This window comes from Pholcus phalangioides, unplaced genomic scaffold (genome assembly GCF_987345545.1).
Source record: "Pholcus phalangioides strain wild (caught in Gottingen) unplaced genomic scaffold, Ppha-v1.0 ptg000018l_1, whole genome shotgun sequence".
Classification (NCBI taxonomy): Eukaryota; Metazoa; Arthropoda; class Arachnida; order Araneae; family Pholcidae; genus Pholcus; species Pholcus phalangioides.
Window position 1 is genome coordinate 1884119 of NW_028301611.1, and position 23505 is coordinate 1907623.

The 23505-nt window shown below is 38.6% G+C and overlaps 1 protein-coding gene across 3 annotated transcripts in view; it reads left to right on the forward strand.

The window, feature by feature from the left end:
• The window catches only part of LOC149071513 (semaphorin-2A-like), a 422721-nt gene that overhangs the window by 373993 nt on the left and 25223 nt on the right, over positions 1-23505 (forward strand). For all 3 annotated transcript variants that reach the window (XM_089247967.1, XM_089247968.1, XM_089247969.1), the window contains 3 exons: positions 2813-2900; positions 10129-10180; positions 22623-22685. In XM_089247967.1, the coding sequence (XP_089104093.1) occupies positions 2813-2900; positions 10129-10180; positions 22623-22685 (203 nt within the window). The remainder of the gene's footprint in view (positions 1-2812; positions 2901-10128; positions 10181-22622; positions 22686-23505) is intronic.

Here is a 23505-nt window from a genome sequence, read left to right on the forward strand (position 1 = left end):
CATATGCAACGACCTGTTTTTTCTGGTGCCGATTAAACCTCGACATAGGACCGCAAAAATTCAAGTGATCTGAAACAGCACCACAGGTCACCTAAGTGGTACGCAAATGTGCCGCGGATAAATCAAGCAATCTGGAAATGTGCCGTGTACTGCTTTACTGATATTTTACGTCTTCACGCGGCAATGACTAGATATCTTTCCCCCCAAAAAAACCTTTTATTTTAACATTGACAAGCACAGATGTTTTGTAAAAATTATTTCACAATGAAAAACTTTTCCCTATACCATATTTAGTTTGTATCTGCTGAAACTCAGAAGAAAACCTACTTCATTAAAAAAGATATGTCATTTTAAAGAGGGGTTTAGTGGTTTTTATTTGCCGCTTGAAGGGTTAATAATGCCACGGGTAGCGCAAGTGACGTCGAACTGTGCACCACTGGCTATTCATAACTGTGCCACGGGTGACTACAGTGATCTGTTAATGAGCCGCGGGATACTTAAGTCTTGTGGAAATGTGCTTGTTCCAGTGATCTTTAACCTTGCCGCGGATAACTTATTCGATGTGGAACCACCGCGGACCGCGTAAGCGCTCTGGAGCTGTGTCGCCTGTTACTTTAGTTATCCGGAAGAGTGCTTTCCTATTCCGGTATTTTTTGTATGGAAGAGAGGAATGCACATAAATATCGCGCTTGAGTGCTGAAACCCCTGATGCCACCGGTCGTAAAACCGGAAAAATTGTATACGTAGATTTGTGATCTCGCAATTCATTTTACACTTAGATTATGATTTTACACTTAGATTATGATTTTATAGTTGTTATGATTGTAATGTATATTTAGTAATGTATGCCGATATTACCATATGGCGATGTGGCCTGGGTATCTTTCAGTTTGACGGTCGTAAAACCGGAACTGTTTTAAATTCTTCAGGTAAAATGGATTGTTGGGTTTCAAACAATATGATGAACAATATACATACAGTACGATATACTATGCATTTTTATACTTTGTACCGATGTAAATGTATCTCAAAATACCGGCCAATGTATTTTAAAATATAAAAACACAGTAACCGGTATTGTGACGCGCATGTAATTTGCACCTGTATGCATCCTGAAAAGACACAGTATATAGCGCAATACTATATCCCGTACATTTTCCTGTCGCACACCGGTTTGAAATCATAAACCAATTTCACTCGAAAAGTCGTGACAAATGGTTATGCATGGTTATGCTTTCATTTGACAGGTGGCAGCAGTGATACCAGCGTGGAAGCAATATTTATTTGCACTTGTGGTTGTATTAAGAAACATCGGGACAGGACAGCGAATGGAATTCTAACTAATTAGTGTTCAAGGAAACAACCATACAATTATTCAATTATTGCACTTCACTCACAGTCAGAAAAACTGATGGTAGAGATGCCGGCGCTACACATAACAAGCATCACACAGAAACAAACTTCACGTCGAGTTCACTACACGCATATAATGCCAGCATTTAACATTCGTTAAAGTTCCGCAGAGGAATGTGGACGAAGTGCATGTGTGGCATAGTAGTAGTGTTCAAGGCGATGTAATAATGACGGCTTATGTACACTTAGGGTTCCGCTGACTACAGGTTGGGAGACCCTTTTCTGCAGTGATGTCGAACGGGATTTGATGTAGAAAACACTTTTAAGATCGTTGGAAGAAATATTCTTTTTCGGGTCTTATCGTCCCGAACTAAAACAAAATGCATAATTAAACGAGAAAAATTAAAAAAATATGCAAAAACGCATCGGGCTTATAAATTTGCTGTAGTTACTGGTAAAGCCGGAGAATTTTTTTAAAAAAATAATTCATACAGCCCCTTCTCTTACAAGTGATTGATAACTAACTCGGATAATCGCTATTTGATCAAGCGACGAATATGGTAACCTTGTCGTAACAGTAAAGTAGATCTCTCTTTTCACCCTCACCGTACCTGTTCTCTTTCTTATTTATATAAGAAAGGTTTGCAGGGATAGCCTCGCTAGGTCACGGGAATTGTTTTAACACAGGAAAAAAATAACTCAAAAATAGCCGATAGGTGGCACTGACGTGCAAAAGTCAGAGAAAAGATACTCAACGAATTGAATATCTCCAAATCGTTTATTACAGCAGTATGTGATCCACATGACCCCAACAGGAGATAACACATTACAGGCGATTCACAAATTCAGAGTGCAGCAGGTTCACATACACGGTTTACAAAGGGAACTGGTTGTGGATTAGGAGAGCATGTTCTTATAACCGTCTCCTTTGCATATTTCCACCGAAGTCGCTCGTACCAGAGCCACCTATCGGCTATATTTGGGGTTTTTTTTTCCATTTTCCGGTCTCAAAAAATTCCCGGGACCTAGCGATGCTAACCCTGCAAACCGTTTCTTATTTCGGTTATTTTTCCGGTGTTTATTCATTTTTAAAGTTTCTACGGACTTTTTGCCCACCCTGTAGAAAGAAGGATCATGTGTGAAGAAAAAATCCCTATCACGTTATGGAAAAGACGAAGAAGAAAAAAAAAATGTAGGGTTGCAGCAAATCTTCGCGATGATGATGATGAGTGAGAAAAGAAAACAAAGAGAACTTCTTTGAATTTATTCCACTGGCGTTCGGACGCGATATTACGTCCTTGATCTTAAAATTAATAAATAAGTCAGACTTCATTTTGTTTCGAATAAACCCAAAAAGTGCATCAGAGAGTTAAGAATTATTTTTCTTCTTTTTTGTTTCATGTGCTATGTATTACACAATATAGAAGTGCTAATAAATTTTCCCTCTTGTTTCCTACAGAACATGTCAGAGAGTTCACGTGTGGCCGATTATTCTACAGAACGTTTTTCCTGGACTTCAAAAAGGATGTACTATACGTGGGAGCCATGTGAGTATTATATGTTTATCTTGTATTTGGTCAAATTTCAGAATACGTTTGCATTTTTTGGTGACTTGGGCTATTTTTCAGCGCCAAGCTCTGACATCAAGAGTATTCTAGTAATCTTCATTCATGCTGTGTTGGCGCGATCGGCCGATTTTGTGGCACTGGCGCAGGGAATAAAATAAAGCAGGGTGTTTACTAGATGTTACAGGAGACTCTCGCTAATCCGACGCATATCAGATCAAGGTGTGGCGGATTACCGAAATCACCGGATTACTGAGAGTTGGTTTAAAAAGTCTATGTGAATACAGTAGATGCACTCGGCTTATCTCCGCTTATTATTAACATTATAATGTTATGACATGAATGTCGCTCTCCACTTTTTAATACAAGATATACAGAAGACTGGATGTTGTGAAGATATTTATTATTTTAGATGTTAATTTTAAAGGAAGGAAAAAACTCATCTCTGCCTCTACCGGGAGTCGAACCCGGGTCCCTCGATTGCCGGACGAGTGCTCTGACCACTAAGCTACAGAGAAGATAGAGATTTTCCTTCGCTAGAGCGTATAACAAGTGGAGAGCGACATTCATGTCATATATATATAGCCATCTGGTGGCTCGTCGTCCATGAGCTATTAGCTGATCGGTTCACCGTCCATTGCACGGTTCCGTTCGGCACATATATACGCTCTAGCGAAGGAAAATCGCTGTCTTCTCTGTAGCTTAGTGGTCAGAGCACTCGTCCGGCAATCGAGGGACCCGGGTTCGACTCCCGGTAGAGGCAGAGATGAGTTTTTTCCTTCCTTTAAAATTAACATCTAAAATAATAAATATCTTCACAACATCCAGTCTTCTGTATATCTTGTATTATAATGTTATTTTCTCTAAACACACAGAATAAACCAATATCATCATCATATTTCGTGTCCCATGTAGGAAGAGCTTGGGCAAATTTTGCCCATTACTCTAGCACCAAGTAGTGTAACATGAATTGTGGGTCATGCGTTTGTGAATAGATATTATTTTGTGAATTCCCAAAAATTTTGCAACCGGTGTGAGGTATGGTGTCTGTTACCATATTATTGAGCCCCCCTTGAGCGGGATTATGGTATAGCTGCAAACCGATATGGGCCCTATTAAAATAATTCAGGAGGTTGCTCCAATCTGCGGTACCCTTTCATAAAAAAGGAGCAGAGGAGATCTCCTAATGGTATGGTCAAAATTCAACACGAGGTTATTGAAAATAACTCGCATGAGAGTATGAATCAGAGAGCAGAAAATTGATACTTACCCATGAGTTCAGGTGTTTGGTATAATTGAGAAAATTTACCAAGTTGTGAATTATACCCCTGCAGTTGCATGTTTTATTCTTCTACAACTTATAAAAATCAGTCTAAAAACACCGGATCACTGAACAGTCCAGACTAGTGCACTACAGGATTATCAAAAGTCTACTGTTATTTTATGTTCGCCGTATTCTGCATACGATACTTTGATATTAAATTCAATTTGTTCATTATTTTAAGGAATTTTATTCATTATTTTAAGGAATTTTATTCATTATTTTAAGGAATTTTATTCATTATTTTAAGGAATTTTATTCATTATTTTAAGGAATTTTATTCATTATTTTAAGGAATTTTATTCATTATTTTACGTAATTTTATTCATTATTTTACGTAATTTTATTAATTATTTTACGTAATTTTATTCATTAGCTAGCTGTTGATTCTCATAGTCTTTTGAAGGGATTGGATTTGATCATTATCTGGAAACATTGCGAATCGTCACCTGTCGGTGAAAATTTTAAATATGTTTTTCTTATGACAGAAAAAATTCTACTCTGATAGAGTGTAAACCGCGCCCCAGTACGTCAATTATTTGTTCTTCTAATTCGTCCAATTTTATGGGACACCCGGTATATAAGACGTTTTAAAATTTTTAGATGTTGAAACAATCAGAGTTAGAAAGCGGGTTAATTTGCAAGTGAGGTGAGCGCACGTGCTCATTTTTTCGCTCGCTCACTTAATTTCTCACTCGAAAATTCGCTCATTCACTTTCTGGCCAACTCACATCCTTTTACTCACTAATTCGATCACACCCCCTATTCACTCGATCTTTCGGTGGTGAATTGAATTGTGGGGAAATGAATTTTCCTTACGCGGAATAAAAGAGGTACACTGAAAGACGTTTTAAAAGACATTTTATGCCTCAGAGGTATTGATATAACAGAGTCTTTATACTTTAACACAGTGGTCCTCTAGTTTTTCCAGCCAATGACTCCCTATAGGCCACATTTTCTTCTCCTGGCCCCCGTCTAATCTAGGGCCTTCTACTCTCATCCAAGAGTGCGATCCTTTCTACTTATCGAATTGAATCCATTCAAAACTAAATTTATAATGAATAAAAATTTTATAAAATATTTAGATCTCTGGTACCGTGGGCAGGCCCGTCATTTAGGGGGCGGGGGGCAACGCCCCAAATTTATTTATTTATTATATGTATTTTCAAAATCTTATCTTATTATTATGTGTATTTTGAAAATACACTAAAAATGGTATATATATATATATATATATATATTTATTTATTTATTTATTTATACACACACACATACACATACATACATAGAGTACATGTGTTTTGCCCCCCCCCCCTCCCGGAAAAAGTTGAAATGACGGCCCTGAGACCGTTGGACAGGCACGGATCCAGAAGGTGGGGATTATCTCTTCCAAGAGCCGAATTTTATGGAAAAATACGACTGTGTAAAATACGAGACGATCCGAGAATCTGCACTATAAATTAACCATCTCGATTCATCACCCAGCCTACCCTAGTTCAGTGAGCTTCCTTCTTGTCGATGCTTTTATGCATGGCCGTCTCCATTCCCGGGTACAGTGCTGTTCTGGGCCCCATATTTATATGGAAGTAACAACTTACATATATTTACGTCTTGCATTTGAAAATCATACAAATACAAATTCAACGCCACAACAGGCAAAATGCCCAACGAGGTGGCTGAGAAAAAGATGCCCATAAAAATATGGATTTCATATATTTCAAAAATATAGCAACCCAATTAAAAATGCAATTAACACAAATTATAAACAATATATACACATGATAAAATATTATACAATGCCCATAAAGAATACTCATGGTTGCCTTATATCAGATCTCATTGCGTAAGCTCCCAAATGGTTATGAGGCTCCGGGTCACATACCCACACGGACCCGTCGATTGAGATGGCCCTGGTTCTATGGACATCTCTGCTGGATTCTGAAAGTAGTCGCATTATTTCCTACCATATTTCACTTGAAGATTCTTCTTCACAGCTGTTTGCGGCCCACTTCACCATTTGTCGTGGCTCCACTTCCATCTGATTTTTCCTCTTCCCTCCCCACAACCCAGAATATCCCAGGACCTGACCCCCAAGTTGAGAACCGCTGCCTTAACACTTTAGACACACCCCCCCCCCTACACCTTAATGAATTTCACACATTTCGACAGCGCAAAACATCGAAAGAGTATCAAAAAGCTGAGCTTCTTCGTATGACGACGATGATTATTATTATTACCTCCTTCCAGATGAATCCTCTTTGATATTATTCCCTTGTAGCTTTTCAAAGTATAACCAGAGATTGCAAAACAGGCCAATCCCTTCTGACGGTAGATTGATCCCCGAGTATCGGAACATATACACACACACACATACTTTACCCGCTCCTTCTCTTTAGTCATTCATTCATTAATTAATTGCCATTCCTCTGCCCCCTAGCGTCTATCATTTTCCAGAACGCTTTTGGAATTCCAAATGCAGCCTCGCGCGCTTCATTACCGGGGCTGCCCCCCCCCCTTTTGCTCAATACCCCCAGTATGTATGTGTGTGTGTGTGTGTGTGTGGAGGGGGGCGGCTCCATCTTCCCCCACGAGACGTATATACACTCTATTTAAGAGTGGATGGAATTCCAATCTGATAATTTCACCCCCTACCTCCTCATAAGCCCCCCCCCCAGTCTTTCCTTTATATACCCTCCTTTTTGAAGGCAGTTTTGGCGTTATCTAAATAACCGACGCCATTGATTTTCAACGCCACACACACACAATAATCAAAAGAGAGGATTTTATGCGGAAGAGAGTTTTGAAATAGCGTAAATTGAAATTCCCGGTTAATCTATTAGAACAAAAGAGTTCGGTACAATAACATTATCTATTGTTATACATGGCGTCTTACCCAATTTCAATTAATATTATTGTTTTATTTTTTTTTTCGGCAGTGATGATCAGTGGCGTCCGGTAATGACTACGACGTTCATCATCTTAAATCCGATCTTAATTAGCTTCTTTATTGAATATTTTGCAGTGAACCCCCCCTCTTGACAGACATTCCCTTCAGATGCGATCACCTCTCTTTTACGGCCGAATAAAAATCCCCCCCTCCCGTGTATAATAGAAAGTACGCTTTCAAACCCCTCATTAACGGCCACCCCCAATTTTACGGACGGATTATTTTTTTCCGTCTCGATGCCCGCCAAAGAGAGGTTTGACTGTTTCTGGTTATTATTACGTTCAGAAATTTTGCATATTTGACTACCTATTTTGTACCGGATTACAATCCCATAAGCATTGCGCAAAAAACACAATATTTTTCGTGTCATTTTCAAACTCCGATTAATCGTCACGGCAGCGGCTCTCGCGGGCCGCCCCATTCAACGAATTGTACTCCGTAATTTTGATTTACAATATATATGAAATTCAATTTTATATATATACTTTGCAACGTAAATAAAAATACAGGATGTCCTGTAAATTTGTGAATTGCTTGAAATTTATAAAAACAAAAAAAATAATTGGTATATTTTCAAATTTAATGAATTTTATGAAAAAAAATTATGCTCACGAAAGTTAAGACAGAAAAATAAATTACTTCAAGCTTCCGTCTATAGAGGGCGCTGCACAAAGCAGAAAAAAAAATCACTGAAAATTTGCAAATCTAAGTCCAGTAAAATACATGGTGTAAGATCGACAACTCATTTCTGAATTTTCCTGTCGCAGGCGCTACATAAGTGATTTGATTGTGGTGGTGGCATCATGTGGTGAAGTTGTTTTACCTGCACTACAATCGCCCGCTTAAGTTTTACATACGTTTCAGACACAGAAGAGATCGAAGGTGGTCCAGCTTTCGTGCAGTAAAATTAACTACTAGCTGGGGGGGGGGGGGGAAGGGGGCACCCTGTATAACTAAAGTGACCATACGTTCCGTATTTCCTAGGACAGTCCCAGTTTTTTCTGTAAAAATGTCCCGGTTTTTCACGTATTTTCAACGAAGCTAACTTCACTTTTTATTCTTCAATTTATTCAACGGATAAAATTATCTTCCCAACTGAGAAATTATACTATGACAATTACACGACTACAAATTAGAATATTCATCTCACATATTTGTCACGTTTTTTCCATCTCAATTCACCGTAATTTGAAGTGGCACTTCACTTCCCGCGATTTGCGACTTTTCTGTTATTTCAGCATGAGTTGCCAATGTAAATTTCCGCTAAAAATGCCAGGACTAAATAATGTCCCGTATTTCGGAGCCCCAATTTCCCGTATTTGTCTCGAGCAAATATGGTCAGCATATGTATAGCGTCCTCCACAAATCGTCGGAATTGGAGGAAGTTCCATTTCGATAATTCCCTGTGCGGATGAGAAATAAGCTGTCATATTCAGAGGCTAACCGATTACCGGATCGCATTGCTGCCAAGCGTCCCGGATTTCTACTAAATCTCCCGACTCCCGAATAATTCTTAAATTTTCCGAATTTCGAGACTGTGATTATATATATAAAAAAAATCCCCACTTTTGGGGTAAAAAATATTTCTCGTTTTTAAACCCCCGAAATAACGTCGCAAGTTTAATGTAAATTATCGCCATTGTGTCAAATCACAAAATAATAATTTTCGAGCTGAGAAGACGAAATTCGCCAAACCGCCAGCGTCAAGTTCGAATTTTCGACATCCGAAATGGGCGAGGTTAATTGTATTCCGAAATGGGCGAGGTTAATTGTATTTGCATTGACCATATCTCCCGTAGAGTCTGTATGTCCCGTTTCCAGTGGTGAGTGTCTCTGTTTGCAAGATTTGATCTGAGTGAGATACTGTTTGACAATTATTTGCGACTTGGCGCTAATCGGCGATCGCTTCCTAAACGTAACTTTTTTGCGGAGTGGGAAAAAATCCCTATAATTTCGCGGTTATTAACGAAAAATCCCTACACGGTTTTTCAAAAATCCATTTTATAGTTATTTTTGTACGGAATTTGGATCCGTGCGAAAACCTCCCTGATTCCCATTTTCCGAATTTGGCACATGTGGGATTGAGGCCAGAATCTTCACACATACTATCCGGTTTGCGCTCTCAAGGATTCTCCAATTAATACCAAAAAAATTTGAAAAATCATCGGGAGAAGGCATTCTTATAAGCGGTTCCAAGTACGTAAACTTATATTTAAATTGATTTCTAATTTTTCTTCGCCCCTCCCAGAATTGATAATTGAATGTTTGTGTGTGTTTTTTTTTTAATTTTTAGAATTTATCGACCATTAGTTTAAACTACAACTGACTATGCAGACCGACTACTCTATGTAGAGTGGTCTGCATAGGCCAACATATTTCATGTTTTACTGGGATTCAATAGATTTTATAGACCAGTGATGAGCAAACAATTTTAAGAGCTGGTCAAAAAGAAATTAATATAATGTATTATAAAACACACACAAATTTCTATACTATTATTTTAAAATCTATGACAAGCCGAGTGGAGCCTCTAAGGCCGGGATTACACTATAAGAGTTTTGTAAAAGCTCTTTGATAAAACTCGAAAAATTCAACCAATAAGATCACCGGTTGCATTCGCTCGAATGTAACCGATGCTCTTATTGGTTTAATTTTTCCAGCTTTTTGAAAGCTCGTTTATCAAAATTGAATTTGTAATCCCGGCCTAGGATTGGTTACATTCGAGAGAATTTAACTAATTGACTTATTTATGTTATATGAAGTTCTAATAGACTTTTTGGTTGTTTTTCCTATGTTTTGTAAAATATCTTTTATCAAACTTTTATAGTGTAATCCAAGGCTAAAAAGGATGTAGTTTGCTCATCGCTGTTATCTGTTGCTCGAACCATCATTCATGTCAATTTATTATTGCGTGTTTTATAATGAAATTTTGTTTCTTATAGGGACAAAGTCTTTCGGTTAAATCTGAGCAATATCAACCGCACGAGATGTGAAGTAAGTACGGTATTTGTTTTAATGCACTTTTTCATATCATCTTGTATTACATGAATATTATACAGTATGTCTTCTATATCATTGTTAACGATCTCATGTTTTTATTGTATATCGAGTGTGACCCTACTGCAACATTGATTCTAATCATCCCACTAATGTAAACATCCCAAAATGCCGTGATCGAATTTTATTCATAACCTTACGAATTTTGTGCTCCATAGATATTCATTGCGCTGTGTTTCTAAGTCAATAACCACAGGCCCGTGTAAATGACAAGTCCAAGGAAACAAAGATAAAACAGTTAATTAATCTTTAATTATTAGGCTACTATAAATAAGGGCATTAAATATACGATTTACAAATAGAAGCTAGGATAGTGCATTTACATAATTTCAATTTACATGGAGAGTGATAAATGGTTCGTAAAGTCGGAAGTGTGACTTACCCCAAATCCGGTGAAGATCAACTTCACTACGGCGTAGCTGCCCATCTCACACTTATCTTGTGGACTTCCACAACCTCTCTCTATCTCACTCACTCAGTCTCTCTCAATCTCTCTTTTAGTATCTCTCTCTGTGTCCCTCAAACTTCATATATATATTTTTCTTTGGCTATCCGCCTACTCCTACCTATATTCCATCAACTTCATCTCATTCGCTAATTCCGATTTTCTTTCCTAAATTTTCTTTACCGAACTTCTCTTCACTTTACATTATTGGATAACATTTTCCTATGGACATGCGTTTCATTGGCTACTGCTATCCCTTTGGTTCGGTTGACGTTCCTGTGGGAACTATTCCCGGAATCCGCAAAACTCCTTTCACCTAAAACCATCTGCTCTAACCCTGGACTTTCTCACGCTTTTACATGTATACAAAATTCTGACCAGCTGCAAATATCATTGAAATATGAGCGCGGCCGCTGAATTTTATTACCATATTCTTCTTATACAACTTATACCGATTTCTTTCATAGTGTCCTGCACCCTTTATGCGATTCATTTCAGTCCCCATATTTATAGATCTGCTTATCGCTACTTTTTATACTACTTCTTCGATTCTGTATTCCTTACGTGCTACGCGCCAAATTTATAGGTTTCTTTCATGATCCATATTCTTTGGGACTCTAACTCCTAACACCTGGATAACACCTGGCTGGTATGGCTTTGAAATACATAATTTCAAAGTCCATCCTTTCATACCATTATTCCTCGAACGATACGATTATTTAACTTTGCTAATTCCTTTACAGTATAACATCATGATTGACTAACAGCTGATTTCTAAACCGTTAGTGTGTGTTACGAGAAACAATTACACAAAATTTTCCGAACATTGGTGGAAATTTCTTCTTTTCTTTTCATTTTTAGAAAGTTGAGAAATTTAAATTTTATGCAGTCCTAGGGTCGTGTCAGTTACGCACGTTTAACGAGAACATTTTCTCATCATTGACATGCGCACCGAAAAGAAAAATTCTATTTCTTCACGACCGAAATTGACGAACTTTTGAATACTTTGGACGTTCTCTTGATCGGAAAATTCATCATTTTTACCAAGTCCTTTTTATAATGATAATTAGAGCCCCGAAATTCAGGCAAAATGCAATAAATGCCTTTCTTACCTATTTTCGAACTTTTTCGATAAAAATGCCTTTGTATGAAATTTTCGTGCGCCATCCATGCCTTTTTAAACATAGTTTTAAGTTTATTAGTAAATTTCAGAGGCCAATATTATATAAAACTTGGATATATTGAGCATTCGATTAAATTGGCCAGAAACGCCCTTCGGGGTGTGTGGCAGATACGGACGTACAGAGCAACGAGCTTCAAGGAGTCCTGCATGCGTGGTAATATTGCACCTAGTAGAACAATATAGCCCTGCTTCAACTATAGAAATGATGATAATTATTCCAAATGGTACATCAAATAAACGAGAATTATTAGCAACTCAAGAGAGCTCCAAAGACCATTTTCTCTACGGGCTCTGCGTCTGGTAATGGTGGCTCTAATTCTGAGGGGGTCTACTAATATTTTATTTTGGGCTTGAAATCAATTGAACTTGGATAATAATGCGGTTATTATGAAATATGGTTTAAACAATAGACCGATTTGGTGCAACCAATTTTTCAGCTAGTTAGACACTCCCTTAATACCTTTGTTTTGGTTATTTTTTATCGTGCCTATTTCGAACATTTTTAGTGCCTAAACTTCGTGTCCGGAAAATTAACCGCCGGAAGATTCACCACTAGGAAAATTCACCGACAAAAGTTCGATGCGAGTCAGCGTGGGAGTGGGCGATTGAGTTACTGAGTCAGTGAGAGAGGAGTGAGTGAGTATGTGAGTGAGAGACCTAGTAATTGAATGAGTGAGTGAGTGACCATGTGAGTGATTAAGTGATTGAGCGAGTGACATAGTGAGTGAGGGAGTGGGTGAATTAGTTTTAACCTAGTAGTGTCACAAATTATTAAAAAATCTATTATTTAATAAATTAAAACTTATTCACTGGGTCACTCATCCACTCAGTAGCTCACACACTCACTAGATCACTCATCCACTCAGTAGCTCAGTCACTCACGGATTCAGTAGCTCACTCACTCGCTCAATCCCTCGCTCACTGACTCAGTAACTCAATCGTTCACTCCCTCGCTTTCTGACTCTCATCGAACTGTTGTCGGTGAATTGTTAGTCGGTGAATTTTCCTAGCGGTGAATCGCATGGCGGTGAATTTTCCTAGCGGTGAATTGCATGGCGGTGAATTTTCCGTAAACCCCTAAACTTCGAGGCTCTACTGATACTGAATATGACTTTCTTGAGAATTCGTTCTACCGCAAAATACCAAGAGGTAGTTGATGTCCTATTGATGATTGCATCCGAATTAATGGAATTTTTTCATCTCTGAAATAATTTTGCGTGTGTGATCGTCATTTTTCACCAAAAAAATCATTATTTACGAACATTGTTTTTATATATTAGTACAATGAGACTTTTTTCACTCGATTCAGTTGAATAATCTGGAGGCCGTATAAAAATTCTAGTTTTTTTCGAAAAAATATTTTTTTTTTTTCAAAAACATTTTTTTTGTAACCTTTTTCAAAAAAAAAAAAATTCATTTTGTAACTTTTTGAAAATTTTTTTTTTTTTGAAATATCCGGAAACAAATTCATTTCGGAAACAATTTTTCTCAGTAAATTTTTCAGTTTTCCGTATTTTTTTTTTTTTTAATTTTTTTCATAATTTCTTCAAAAAAAAATTTTTTTTTTCCCCAAAACATTTTTTGTCGTAACTTTTTCGAATAGATTTTTATCAATTTTTTTGAAACTGTTTTCAGAAAAAATAAATTGTTGCTTTCTTTGTTGCTTTAGTTTGTAACTTTTTCATTTAACAATTTCATTTCGTAACTTCTCCATTAACAATTTTATTTCGTAATTTTCTTAAGAAAAATGCTTTTCTGTTACTTTCTCATGAAAACATTATTTCACAGCTTTTCCGAATGCAATTATATTCGTAACTTCTTCTAAAAATTTTTTTTTTTCATAATGTTTTTCCGTAACTTTTTTAAAAAAACATATTTTCGCAATTTTTTCGAAAGGAATTTTCCGAAAGAATTTTTCCCGTAATATTTCCAGAAGAATTTTTATTTCCTAATTCGAAAATTCTGATTCCGCGGACTTTTATTCCGAAAGATATCCACATAAATATTAAATTTTCAACTCATGTACATGTTGAAGTTTTCAACTCAAAATCATGTACATGTTGAATTTATCAACTCAATAATTTGATAGTAAAAGCTGTAATTAAAGAAAAAAAATTGCTTAGAAAAGAGCATTTCTTTCCCGCTTCAATCTCCTCGGCTGAATAAAGCTAATATTTGTGACTTTTTTGTATTTTCTAACGCTCGTTTCTGTAAGGGGGGAAGTGCATGTCTTTACTTCATTTCCTTTCACACAGAAATTTGCGAGTTTGTGTGGAAACTTCAGTTTTCGTGATTCATGGAAAACCTTCTTTGAAATGACTCCTAATGAGACTAAGTATCCTGAAAAAAAAATTTTTTTTTCTTTCCTTTTTTTTTTTTGGCATGATTTAGTCACCTTTAGAAAGGATATTTGCCACGCGATCACGCTATACCGACATTTTCTAGTTTCTGGATAGAAAAGCAGCGGCAGAAAAAAAAAAATTACATTCTTTTCAGCGACGAAATTCGTCGTCGACGACGACGTCGCGTACATGGACGTGTGTCTTTGGCTAATGTGGATGCTGTTGAAAAATTGATGTCCCTGTGTTGTGTGTATGTATACACAATGATATTGTTTCTTCAGCCAATGAAGATTATTACAATTTATTTTTTATTTTTTTTTTCGTTTTGTGGTGCCTTACGCTTCTGGTCACGGCACCATAAAAAGCGTGTGTATTTTATATTATGTTTTAATTCGCGCTTTCCATTGAATATTTTTTCTGTTCGTGGACAAATTGGGCGTCCATTTATTGTCGGCGATTTTGTTGTTTGTTCCGATGGCCGAGTTCGATCGGTTTGAGTGTTTTTTTCTTCTTTTTTTTGGTTGTTGGATGTGGTTTTTCATTTTGATTATTCCTTGATTACTTCTTGAGCTGGGAGTGATTCCATGAATTGTCGATGAATTTATTGTATTGTTTTTATCCTGTCGTTTACGCTTCCTTGTTGTGGGTGTGAAGTGTTTGCGGGTCTATCTGGTTTATCTCCGTAATACCACCTGACCACGTTCAGCTAAGTAGAGGCCGCACTTGTATCCAGCCTGGACCAATACGTTCTAGGGTTGGTGATCCTTCCGCTTTTCCAGGGCTTAGTTCGTCCTGGATTGGGGTATGCCATCAGGTTTTGGAGACCATACTTATTAAGGGACATTGACTTAGTCTAGAGCAGTTTCCAAACCTTTTTTGTCCCATCGCCCCCAACGCAATATAACCCATAGGATCCTATGTTATACCCGTAGCTTCTACCGCTCCCCTGGAACATTCCATCGCCCCCAAGGGGGCGTTAACACCCACGTTGGGAATCACTGGTATAGAACATAGTTTCCAACCTTTTTGTCCCATCGCTACCTTCTTCAGAAATTTTTTTCTCTCACCGCAATCTAACCCATAGGATCCTATGTTATACCCATAGCTTCTACCGCCCCCTGGAACATTCCATCGACCCCACGTTGAGAATCACTGGTCTAGATGGTGCAAAACAGAGCCACGCGTACTCTTGATGGTGGCACACGAGGTTAAAGCTATATATTTTGCGAGTTTTATTGATATTATTTTACTTATACAAACAGTGTCAGCGAAAATTTTACAGCAAACTTGACATTTTAATAAATAAATACATATATTATTAGTTAAAAAGTATTTATTATTACAATACTGCATTTTTTCCCCTATTCAGCACATCAATCAGAAACTGGTCACCAATTCTAATCGTAACAGCTGTAATTTGTATTTGATAGTAAAGATTCCAGTTTAATGACGTTTCTTAATAGCTGTGTAGTTATTTTCTAGAAGGTGCATGTTTGTTGGCTTATGAAATTTTTATTTTTCGGAGAAAGGTGACTAAGGAGGGCACCATTTTATTATGGTGAATAAAATAACAAAATATAGGTGTTTAGAGTCTCATCCTAAGAATTCTTCCGTATTTATCTAGAGTTTTGTTGTTTCTTGCTGCTGCTGCGCAGAAAACAATTCCCTATATTTTATAAAGAAACGTGTTATTTTGTTATATATCGATGCGAAACAGAAAACAATGAGAAATGTCCCGGGTGCCTTACCCTTGTGACTCATGGTGCTCGCTTAAAGCATTGATGATAGATACTTGATTTCGTACTTCGGAGATATTCACTGACAACACGGATGAACACCATATGTTCCAATGATTATCATCATGATTATTTCAGTTAAAACATATGTCAGCATTCTTGTACGAGAGCTCTTATTCTGGTGATGGTTATAATCAAAGCTCTTGATTCGGTAATATGCCTCCCGATAGGATGGCAGGACTCCAACCTAGTGAGTTCAATCGGGCACGGCACGGAGACACATGGGTCTTTCCACACATGCTCTAGTAGGATTCTTAGGCTATGATCTTTTGTCGGCCCCAATTCAGACTCTTCATGGGCTTCCTCTATTTAGAAATTTATAGTGATAAAAAAATAGATGATGAGAATCTTCTGGTGCCCACGGGCTGGAGTGCCAGCCCCCAACCCCTTGTGAGGAGGCCAAGCGGGAACCTCAGTTGAATGGAAATACCACGATGGGCTGATGCCCTCACACAAGCCCTCTGGGTCATCAATAACTTTCTTTTCTTTTCATCACTGAAAAGTATACGCAGCCATTGAGACGAATGGCTGCGAGGTCACATGGCCCCCGAGTCCAGTCCAATTGTCCTTGCGTATGGTGATCTTTTGGGAAGAGTACACAAATATTTCGAGGAAAAACTGTTCGTAGATCCCGAAATCGGCCATTTGCAAAAGAGCGAATTGATTGCAAAATACAGAAAACTCTTTTATTTCAACTATCGGAGTGATTTTGTTACGGTGCTAGTCTTCGTAGTTTTTTTGTTGCCACGTAAACTGGGCACCCGGGGTCTTATAGATCTCGATTTTCGTTTACAATGCTCACCGTGCTAGCACACTATAGATGTTTCGTTTAGTTCGATTCAATTCAACATGAATTTGCGAAACGGATCGAACTTGTGACCTCAGTACCCATATCCAGAATGCTTACTTGCTTAAGGACTGAGTGAATTTTGGCATGTGGTGCTTGACTCACATAAACATTCGAGGTTCATGTAGCAACAATGAGAAACAACCCCCCTCTCCCCCGTGATGTAAATATGCGTGGCGTATTGAACTTTGCATAAATTTGATTCTGTGCCTAAACTTTTGAGGCACATAAAATTCCATTTTTTCTTCAAAGTTGGTTTTATGAAACTTCTACCCCATATATTTTAGAATACATAATTTCTGATCTTGTTTAAAATTATGTATGTACTAAACTTATATCGGTTATTTCCAATTTTATTAAGGGATATACTGTGTTGAGAGAGAGATACGGCTTTTTCTCAGCCCAATATATCAAGGAAATAGATATTTTCTGGATTATATGCCGAGGTGAACTCGGAAAGAAAAGTCATATGGTCTCCGCCGGGACTCGAACCGAAGTCCCTTTTCAAAGAAATGGATTCGAATTTCACTTTTTTGGATTTGTGGGGAAACAAATTATTTTACCGGCTGTGTAGACTAATCTCTTTTTTCTGTATAAGTTTTAATTTTTTACATTGAAAGCTTGCCTAAAACCGAATGTACCACAAAATTAAAACGGTAGGTTCAGTTTTTACAAAATTACACCTGCGTACTCCTCCAGGCCTGAATAGACTGCATACATTTTTTTCTGAAATTTTAGCTATAAAGGGTAGCGTGCAGCGAAGGGTTAAGTTAACTCCCCGAGGTTTAAAAAAGGAATCTACAAGTGAGAAAAAGCAATCCACACATTTGTGGTGCCATCTCAAAGGGGATAGACATCACTCATCGACATGACACTCCAAACCATCATTTCCAATACAATCACCCCTAAGTTTTGCTTTTTGAAAGATCTCACCTCGTACATAGGATCAACAAGAGAGAGAGAGGGGGAAAAAAGACTCTCATAAACTTCCCGTTCCCATTCTCTCGGTCGTGATTCGAATTTGGGAAATCATCACATTCCCGCTGTCGTTCTTATTTGCGTTCCTTAAATTCTGGAGATCCCTCAAATATTTACCCCGAAATTGTTTGAAATACGGGACGGGGGAAAAAAAACCCGCTGTCTGCTGAAATTATTTTAGTGTTTATTCCTCCCCACACTCTCTCTCTACCTATCCTTATGAGATGACGGACGGTGATCCAAGGCGGTGTTGGAGAATGTTTTCCGTCCATTGTGATATCTCGAGGATTTCTACCCCTTTTCAAAGGTCTGGAATTTACTTCCCCAAAACTTCCCGGATGTCAAGGGAACATGACGGCTTCCCGGATGTCGTATTTTGTCCCGGATTCTTTCGCGTCTTTCCCCGGCACAGTGAGTCGGTCTCTTCCACTTGTCTTCCCAGCTCACTGTGTGTGTGTGTGTGTGTGTGTGTGTGTGTGTGTGTGTGTGTGTGTGTGTGTGTGTGTGTGTGTGTGTGTGTGTGTGTGTGTGTGTGTGTGTGTGTGTGTGTGTGTGCCGTGTACCTATTGCTCACCTCCATTCGCCAACCTCCTGTTCGTCCGACGTGCGTGAGATGTAGTTTTAGGATCTCTTTTCTAAAGGAGCGGTGCATCAGGGAAATCCCTTGTTCCACATCAAAGTCCGAATTCTTCTGGAATGCTCTCTGGAGGATGCTGGAGTTTCTGGGGGGGAAGAGATGTATTGAATGAGTTCCGATAGACTTCCATGTGCCAAGAGTGTGATTTGGATCGCTCGGTTTATTCTTACACGACATATCGGAACCTTTTTGAAGACTTTTTTCAAAAGTATATCATTGAGTCTGAGAAATTCATCGAGAAAATATCGCGGGGGCCTTGTTCTACGAGATTGTGAATTTAAATAACTATAGTCAAACTCGGTTATTACGATAGCTTGGCTATAGTAAGCGTTGGGCTCCTGCTGAGGAAACTTTCTAAAGTTCTCGCGCATATATTTCACTACAAATGTTACCATTAAAGTGTGCGTCGCGGCTTTTATAGAGGCGTCGCTGACCTTTTTCAATTGTGTCACGATGATCTTATAATATTGATGATGTGCCCACTAATCCTTTGACGTGGTTCTTTCATGAAAACATGTACAGTATCTACTAAACTCTACAACTACGTATCTATATTGTAGAGTTGCGCTTGTTTCGTGTTCATGCTGCCATCTCGCTTCCATTTTCTGAAGAAAAGATGGAAACGCTTGAAGTTTCATATTATGTCAGTATCGTGTTGTAGGTCTGCCTGCTCTCTCATGATCTTTTGGCTGGATTCGAACCCATGGACCTTAACGGTAGCCTTCATAGTGGAAGCCGAGCATCTTGCCACTCGGGTGCTCAGTTTGAATCACTGGTCTGAGGTCCTAAAACATATTGTGATAAAATCTGTTCGTACTTACCATCTTAAATTGGCGATTTTTGGTGAAATGTGGTAGATATCCCGGTTCTCCAATTGTTTTTTACATACTCACAATGGCGATGTCCTTCCTTTTAGTATATATCCATAAGAACCAAAACTCTTTTTCCAGAAATTATGATTCATATCTCTTGTAAGAGACTTCATGAATTCACTTCATTGGTATTAGGGTAGACTGGCCAGTCCATGATGCCATCTGATTATACAGGGTGTGTATACTTGAATGTTCCGAGCGGTCTGCACAAGGGTTTCTCAACCGCTGGACCGCGGCCCACATCAGTCAAACCGGACCGGGAGTAGTTCACCGTTTTCCTTTTACCCATTTATTTCCTATTAGTCTTGTGTATGACCGGGCCTTCCATTCACAAAAAAAGAAACCAACTGGGGGCCGCGGGCTTTCAAAGGTCGGGAACCACTATTCTACGCAGCCGCAACTAGTCATCAAAATACTAAGAGAAGCTTAGGGAACGTCTTAATGAAGCAATGGAGAAGAAAGAGAGAGAAATTTGAACAAAATAATAAATTCCACTAGAGGGTGTTTTCTATTCAAATTGTAGTGTTCAAGCTATGTTTTTTTTCTCTCAATCATGTGACTAAATTGCTGCTTAAGCTTCACGACAGTGTATTTAAAGATTCCCCCATGATTTGCTGACCGATAGTTACGGCTGTAGACAGCTTAGAACGCACCAACTTCAAATACAGACAACCTGTATATCCACACCAGTACCTCAGAAACAAAAAACAAAAGAAATCAACCTCAGTTTCAACGACACAATTTCGATGTCCCCTTGGATGTCACTATAACCGAGTTTCGTATTCAACCCATTAAAGTAGTCCATGTTAAAAAAAACATATTGGAAGGTACAATTTTTTGCCCGTTCGTTATATTCTACGTGATTGACACACGGATACTCCCCCTTCTTTTTCACCATTATCATACCATACGAAAAAAAAAAAAAGATATTTTCCGTCTTGTCCTGGAAAAGCGCCCCTAATTGCATTTACGATATCCCCAGCAAATCAATATCCCTTCGCTCTTTCACTCTAGGGAATCGATGTATGACTAATTAGTTATCGATTAATAATTTTGTTTCTCCAACGTTCCCCCCGCTGTCATTCGGAGAAGGGAACACAGTTTGGGATCAAAGAGAAATACCTTTAGTGAATGTATCTCTTTGCTTTTGTTTGAAACATCTTTGAAAATAATGTATGGAAGTTTCAGGTTTTCAAGATTTCGAAGTTAACCGTTGTCTTGGTGTGAAGTTTTGTATCGAGGAAAAAGGTAACTAATACAAGAGAGAGATGCGGTTCTTCTCTTGATGTGGTTGCGGTCACAGTTTTAAAAATGCTTTTGAAGTGAATCCCCTATAGCGGCATAGGAGTTAAATTTTTTTTTGAGGGAAAGAAAATTCGTCACAGAAAATGAAACGTACACAGTAAGTGATCGTACCTAACTCCCAAACCCCGCGATGCCGCTGGAATCGTAGAACGCAGCCTATAGCCGCTGTGGAGGTCGAATGGTCTTAGTGACAGGCTCGCATCGCGAGGTCGCGGGTTCGAACCCCGCCGTCGACACAGTGATGGTCGGCTGGAGTTGGCTTCCTGTGGTTCTCAGCTTCGAGGCGCGAATGCGAGCCGATCTCCCATTCAAAAAGTCTCGCCACAGAGAGCATCAGAGCTACAAAACGGCACAAATGTAATTCAATCATTTCACTTCACTTCTGAAATATAGATGGCAGCACCGAAAAATCACACACAACACTAGATACGCACTCAGACTGTTCGGTACACTTGTGGCACACAGTTACACACACTTCTGGCACAACTAACTAGGTAGTACATTGCCCATAGATGGCGATAGACCTGAGTTGTGCTCGGTTTGAAAGAAAGAACGTCTCCTTTAAGGTATCCTCACACACATCCGTCACGGCTCGTGTCAGTTCGAAAAATTATTATTTTTCCCTCTATTTCCGGCTGCTACACTTACTAGAAGTGCAGGGAAGAATATTTTTTAGACTCGAGACAGAGACGAGCCGTGACGGATATGTGTGAAGATACCCTTAGTATGATGGCCAGTTTGGAAGAAAAGAGGATTGGGTTAGGGTGGATTGGGAAAGGGTATTATTATTATTTTGTAAAATCACCCCTCCCAACAACGAGCTCTGGATCAGCTCATGTCATGCGCAGCATACAAATCGAATTTGAATTGTACGAAATGCAAACTATTAATAAACTTAATATCAGTACATGAAGATCACTGATGTCTGGTAATGATGTGTTGATAAAATAGGAAAGTAAATAAAAAGTTGAAAGAAAAATTTCCACGCAAAAATTAGTTACTGCTGACTATATTGAAATATTGATATTATGCATTATCCATGTCCCCCACAAGGGGTTGGCTGACAAGGATCCAGCCCCTGTGCCCGGGACGATTTTCACAATTTTTTTTGCTTTTTCACGCTATAAATTCATCATAAAGGGGCCCCCGTGAAAGATCCCAGCCTAGGAGTCCTGCTTCAAGATGTGGGGGCCATGGCATTATCTCAAAAACTAGAGCAGATTCGGGGCAAAACCCACACCAGTTGTGAAAGCAGCAGCCCCAATATACCCCAAAACCATTAAAACTTCCTTTGGGAACATGCAAATGTTGTTTTTCTGACATAAAATTTGTTTATTTTAACCTACTCACAAACGTTTAGTTTTGTTGTAGTCATTAGAGCCAGCGTATTACACGAAAAAATAAGTTTGAAGAATGACTCCATCCCTCACAAAATATTTTAAGGGTAGTTCAGCATACAATATTCTTTTATACTGAATGCCATCAAATTATAAATTATAACCACAAAAATTTAAAATAGATTCGGTACTTTCTGGAGAATAAAACAAAATAACTGAACCTCTGTTGTAGAGCTGGCGTTGTGAGATGCAAAAGACGTATTCTGATAGACTCGTAAAAGAAGTTTTCTTTCCTCTTATTATTTCCTCATATTACTTTCGTTTTCTGGATTCCTGTGTGGGTGTTAATATATTTCTAGCATTTCCAAAAACGCCAAGTTATACGTTTGGTGCACGATTGGTGAATTTGGCAGGATTTTGAAGTGACTTCATCAATTTTTTAAGCGTTATAACTCATTAATTATGGGTCAGATCAAAAAACTGAAAACACTTTTCGATATTAGTTTTTCCTAAGGAATCGCGTGTGCAATTATTAGGTGTTCGATGGTTACCACCCTGTATATAAATGTCATTCATGTTTGCATATGCGTTATGTTTTCTCTCAAACTACATATGTCTCTCTTTTATTGCCACACAGGTGGAAGCCATGACGATAGAACCTTCAAATGTCCCCAACTGCGTATCCAAAGGCAAATCTGAGGTGAGTTATAATAATATGTCGATTTTATTCTTTGTATGCAGGGTGTAACTAAACTGATGTTAATACTGTGAGAGCACCTCGCCGTAGCAAACACCTTCCACCATACAATGTGGGATCGGAAAGCAAGCGGTGAGCCGCAAGAGGGCGCCTACGTGGTGAAAATGTAAAGACAAATAATGAAGGATAAAGAATATTATCAAAAACTTTACAAAAGTGCTCGAAAGAGCGACCGCCACCTACAAAACAAGCGTGATGTGGGTATCGGAACCGCCTACGCGTTGGAAGATTCCTGCATTTCACGAACGTCAGCAGCTTCGACGCTAATTCGGGCAAAAAGGTCCTCTGATGACTCGATGGCCGCCTTGTAAACGACGCTTTCTAGCTCTCATCAGAGAAAAAAAAAATCTAGGCAGAACAGATCGAGAGATCTGGGAGGCCAAGTGACTTGCCCCTGTAGCCAATAATTGATCTGTTGGGAAAAAGAATGTTAATGTATTTCCGCACAATACTGAAGAAATGTGCTGGCGCTCCGTCGTACTGGAACCACATCATCGCTCGATGATATATGGTCGATGATATTTTGCTGGTCCATTTCGTAGTAAATTAGGCAGCACTTGCTGAAGGAAGGTGAGGTACTTCTGTCTGTCTAGGTGGTCTAGTAAAACATACGGGCCAATTTACTGATCGTGGATAATCTCTACCCACACATTCACGGAAAAACTTTGATAGCAGTATCTCGAACGTGTAACATGCGGATTTACTGTGGCCCACACATCAGTGTTGAGAGTATTGAATGTGCCCTCACATGTGAACCTAGCCT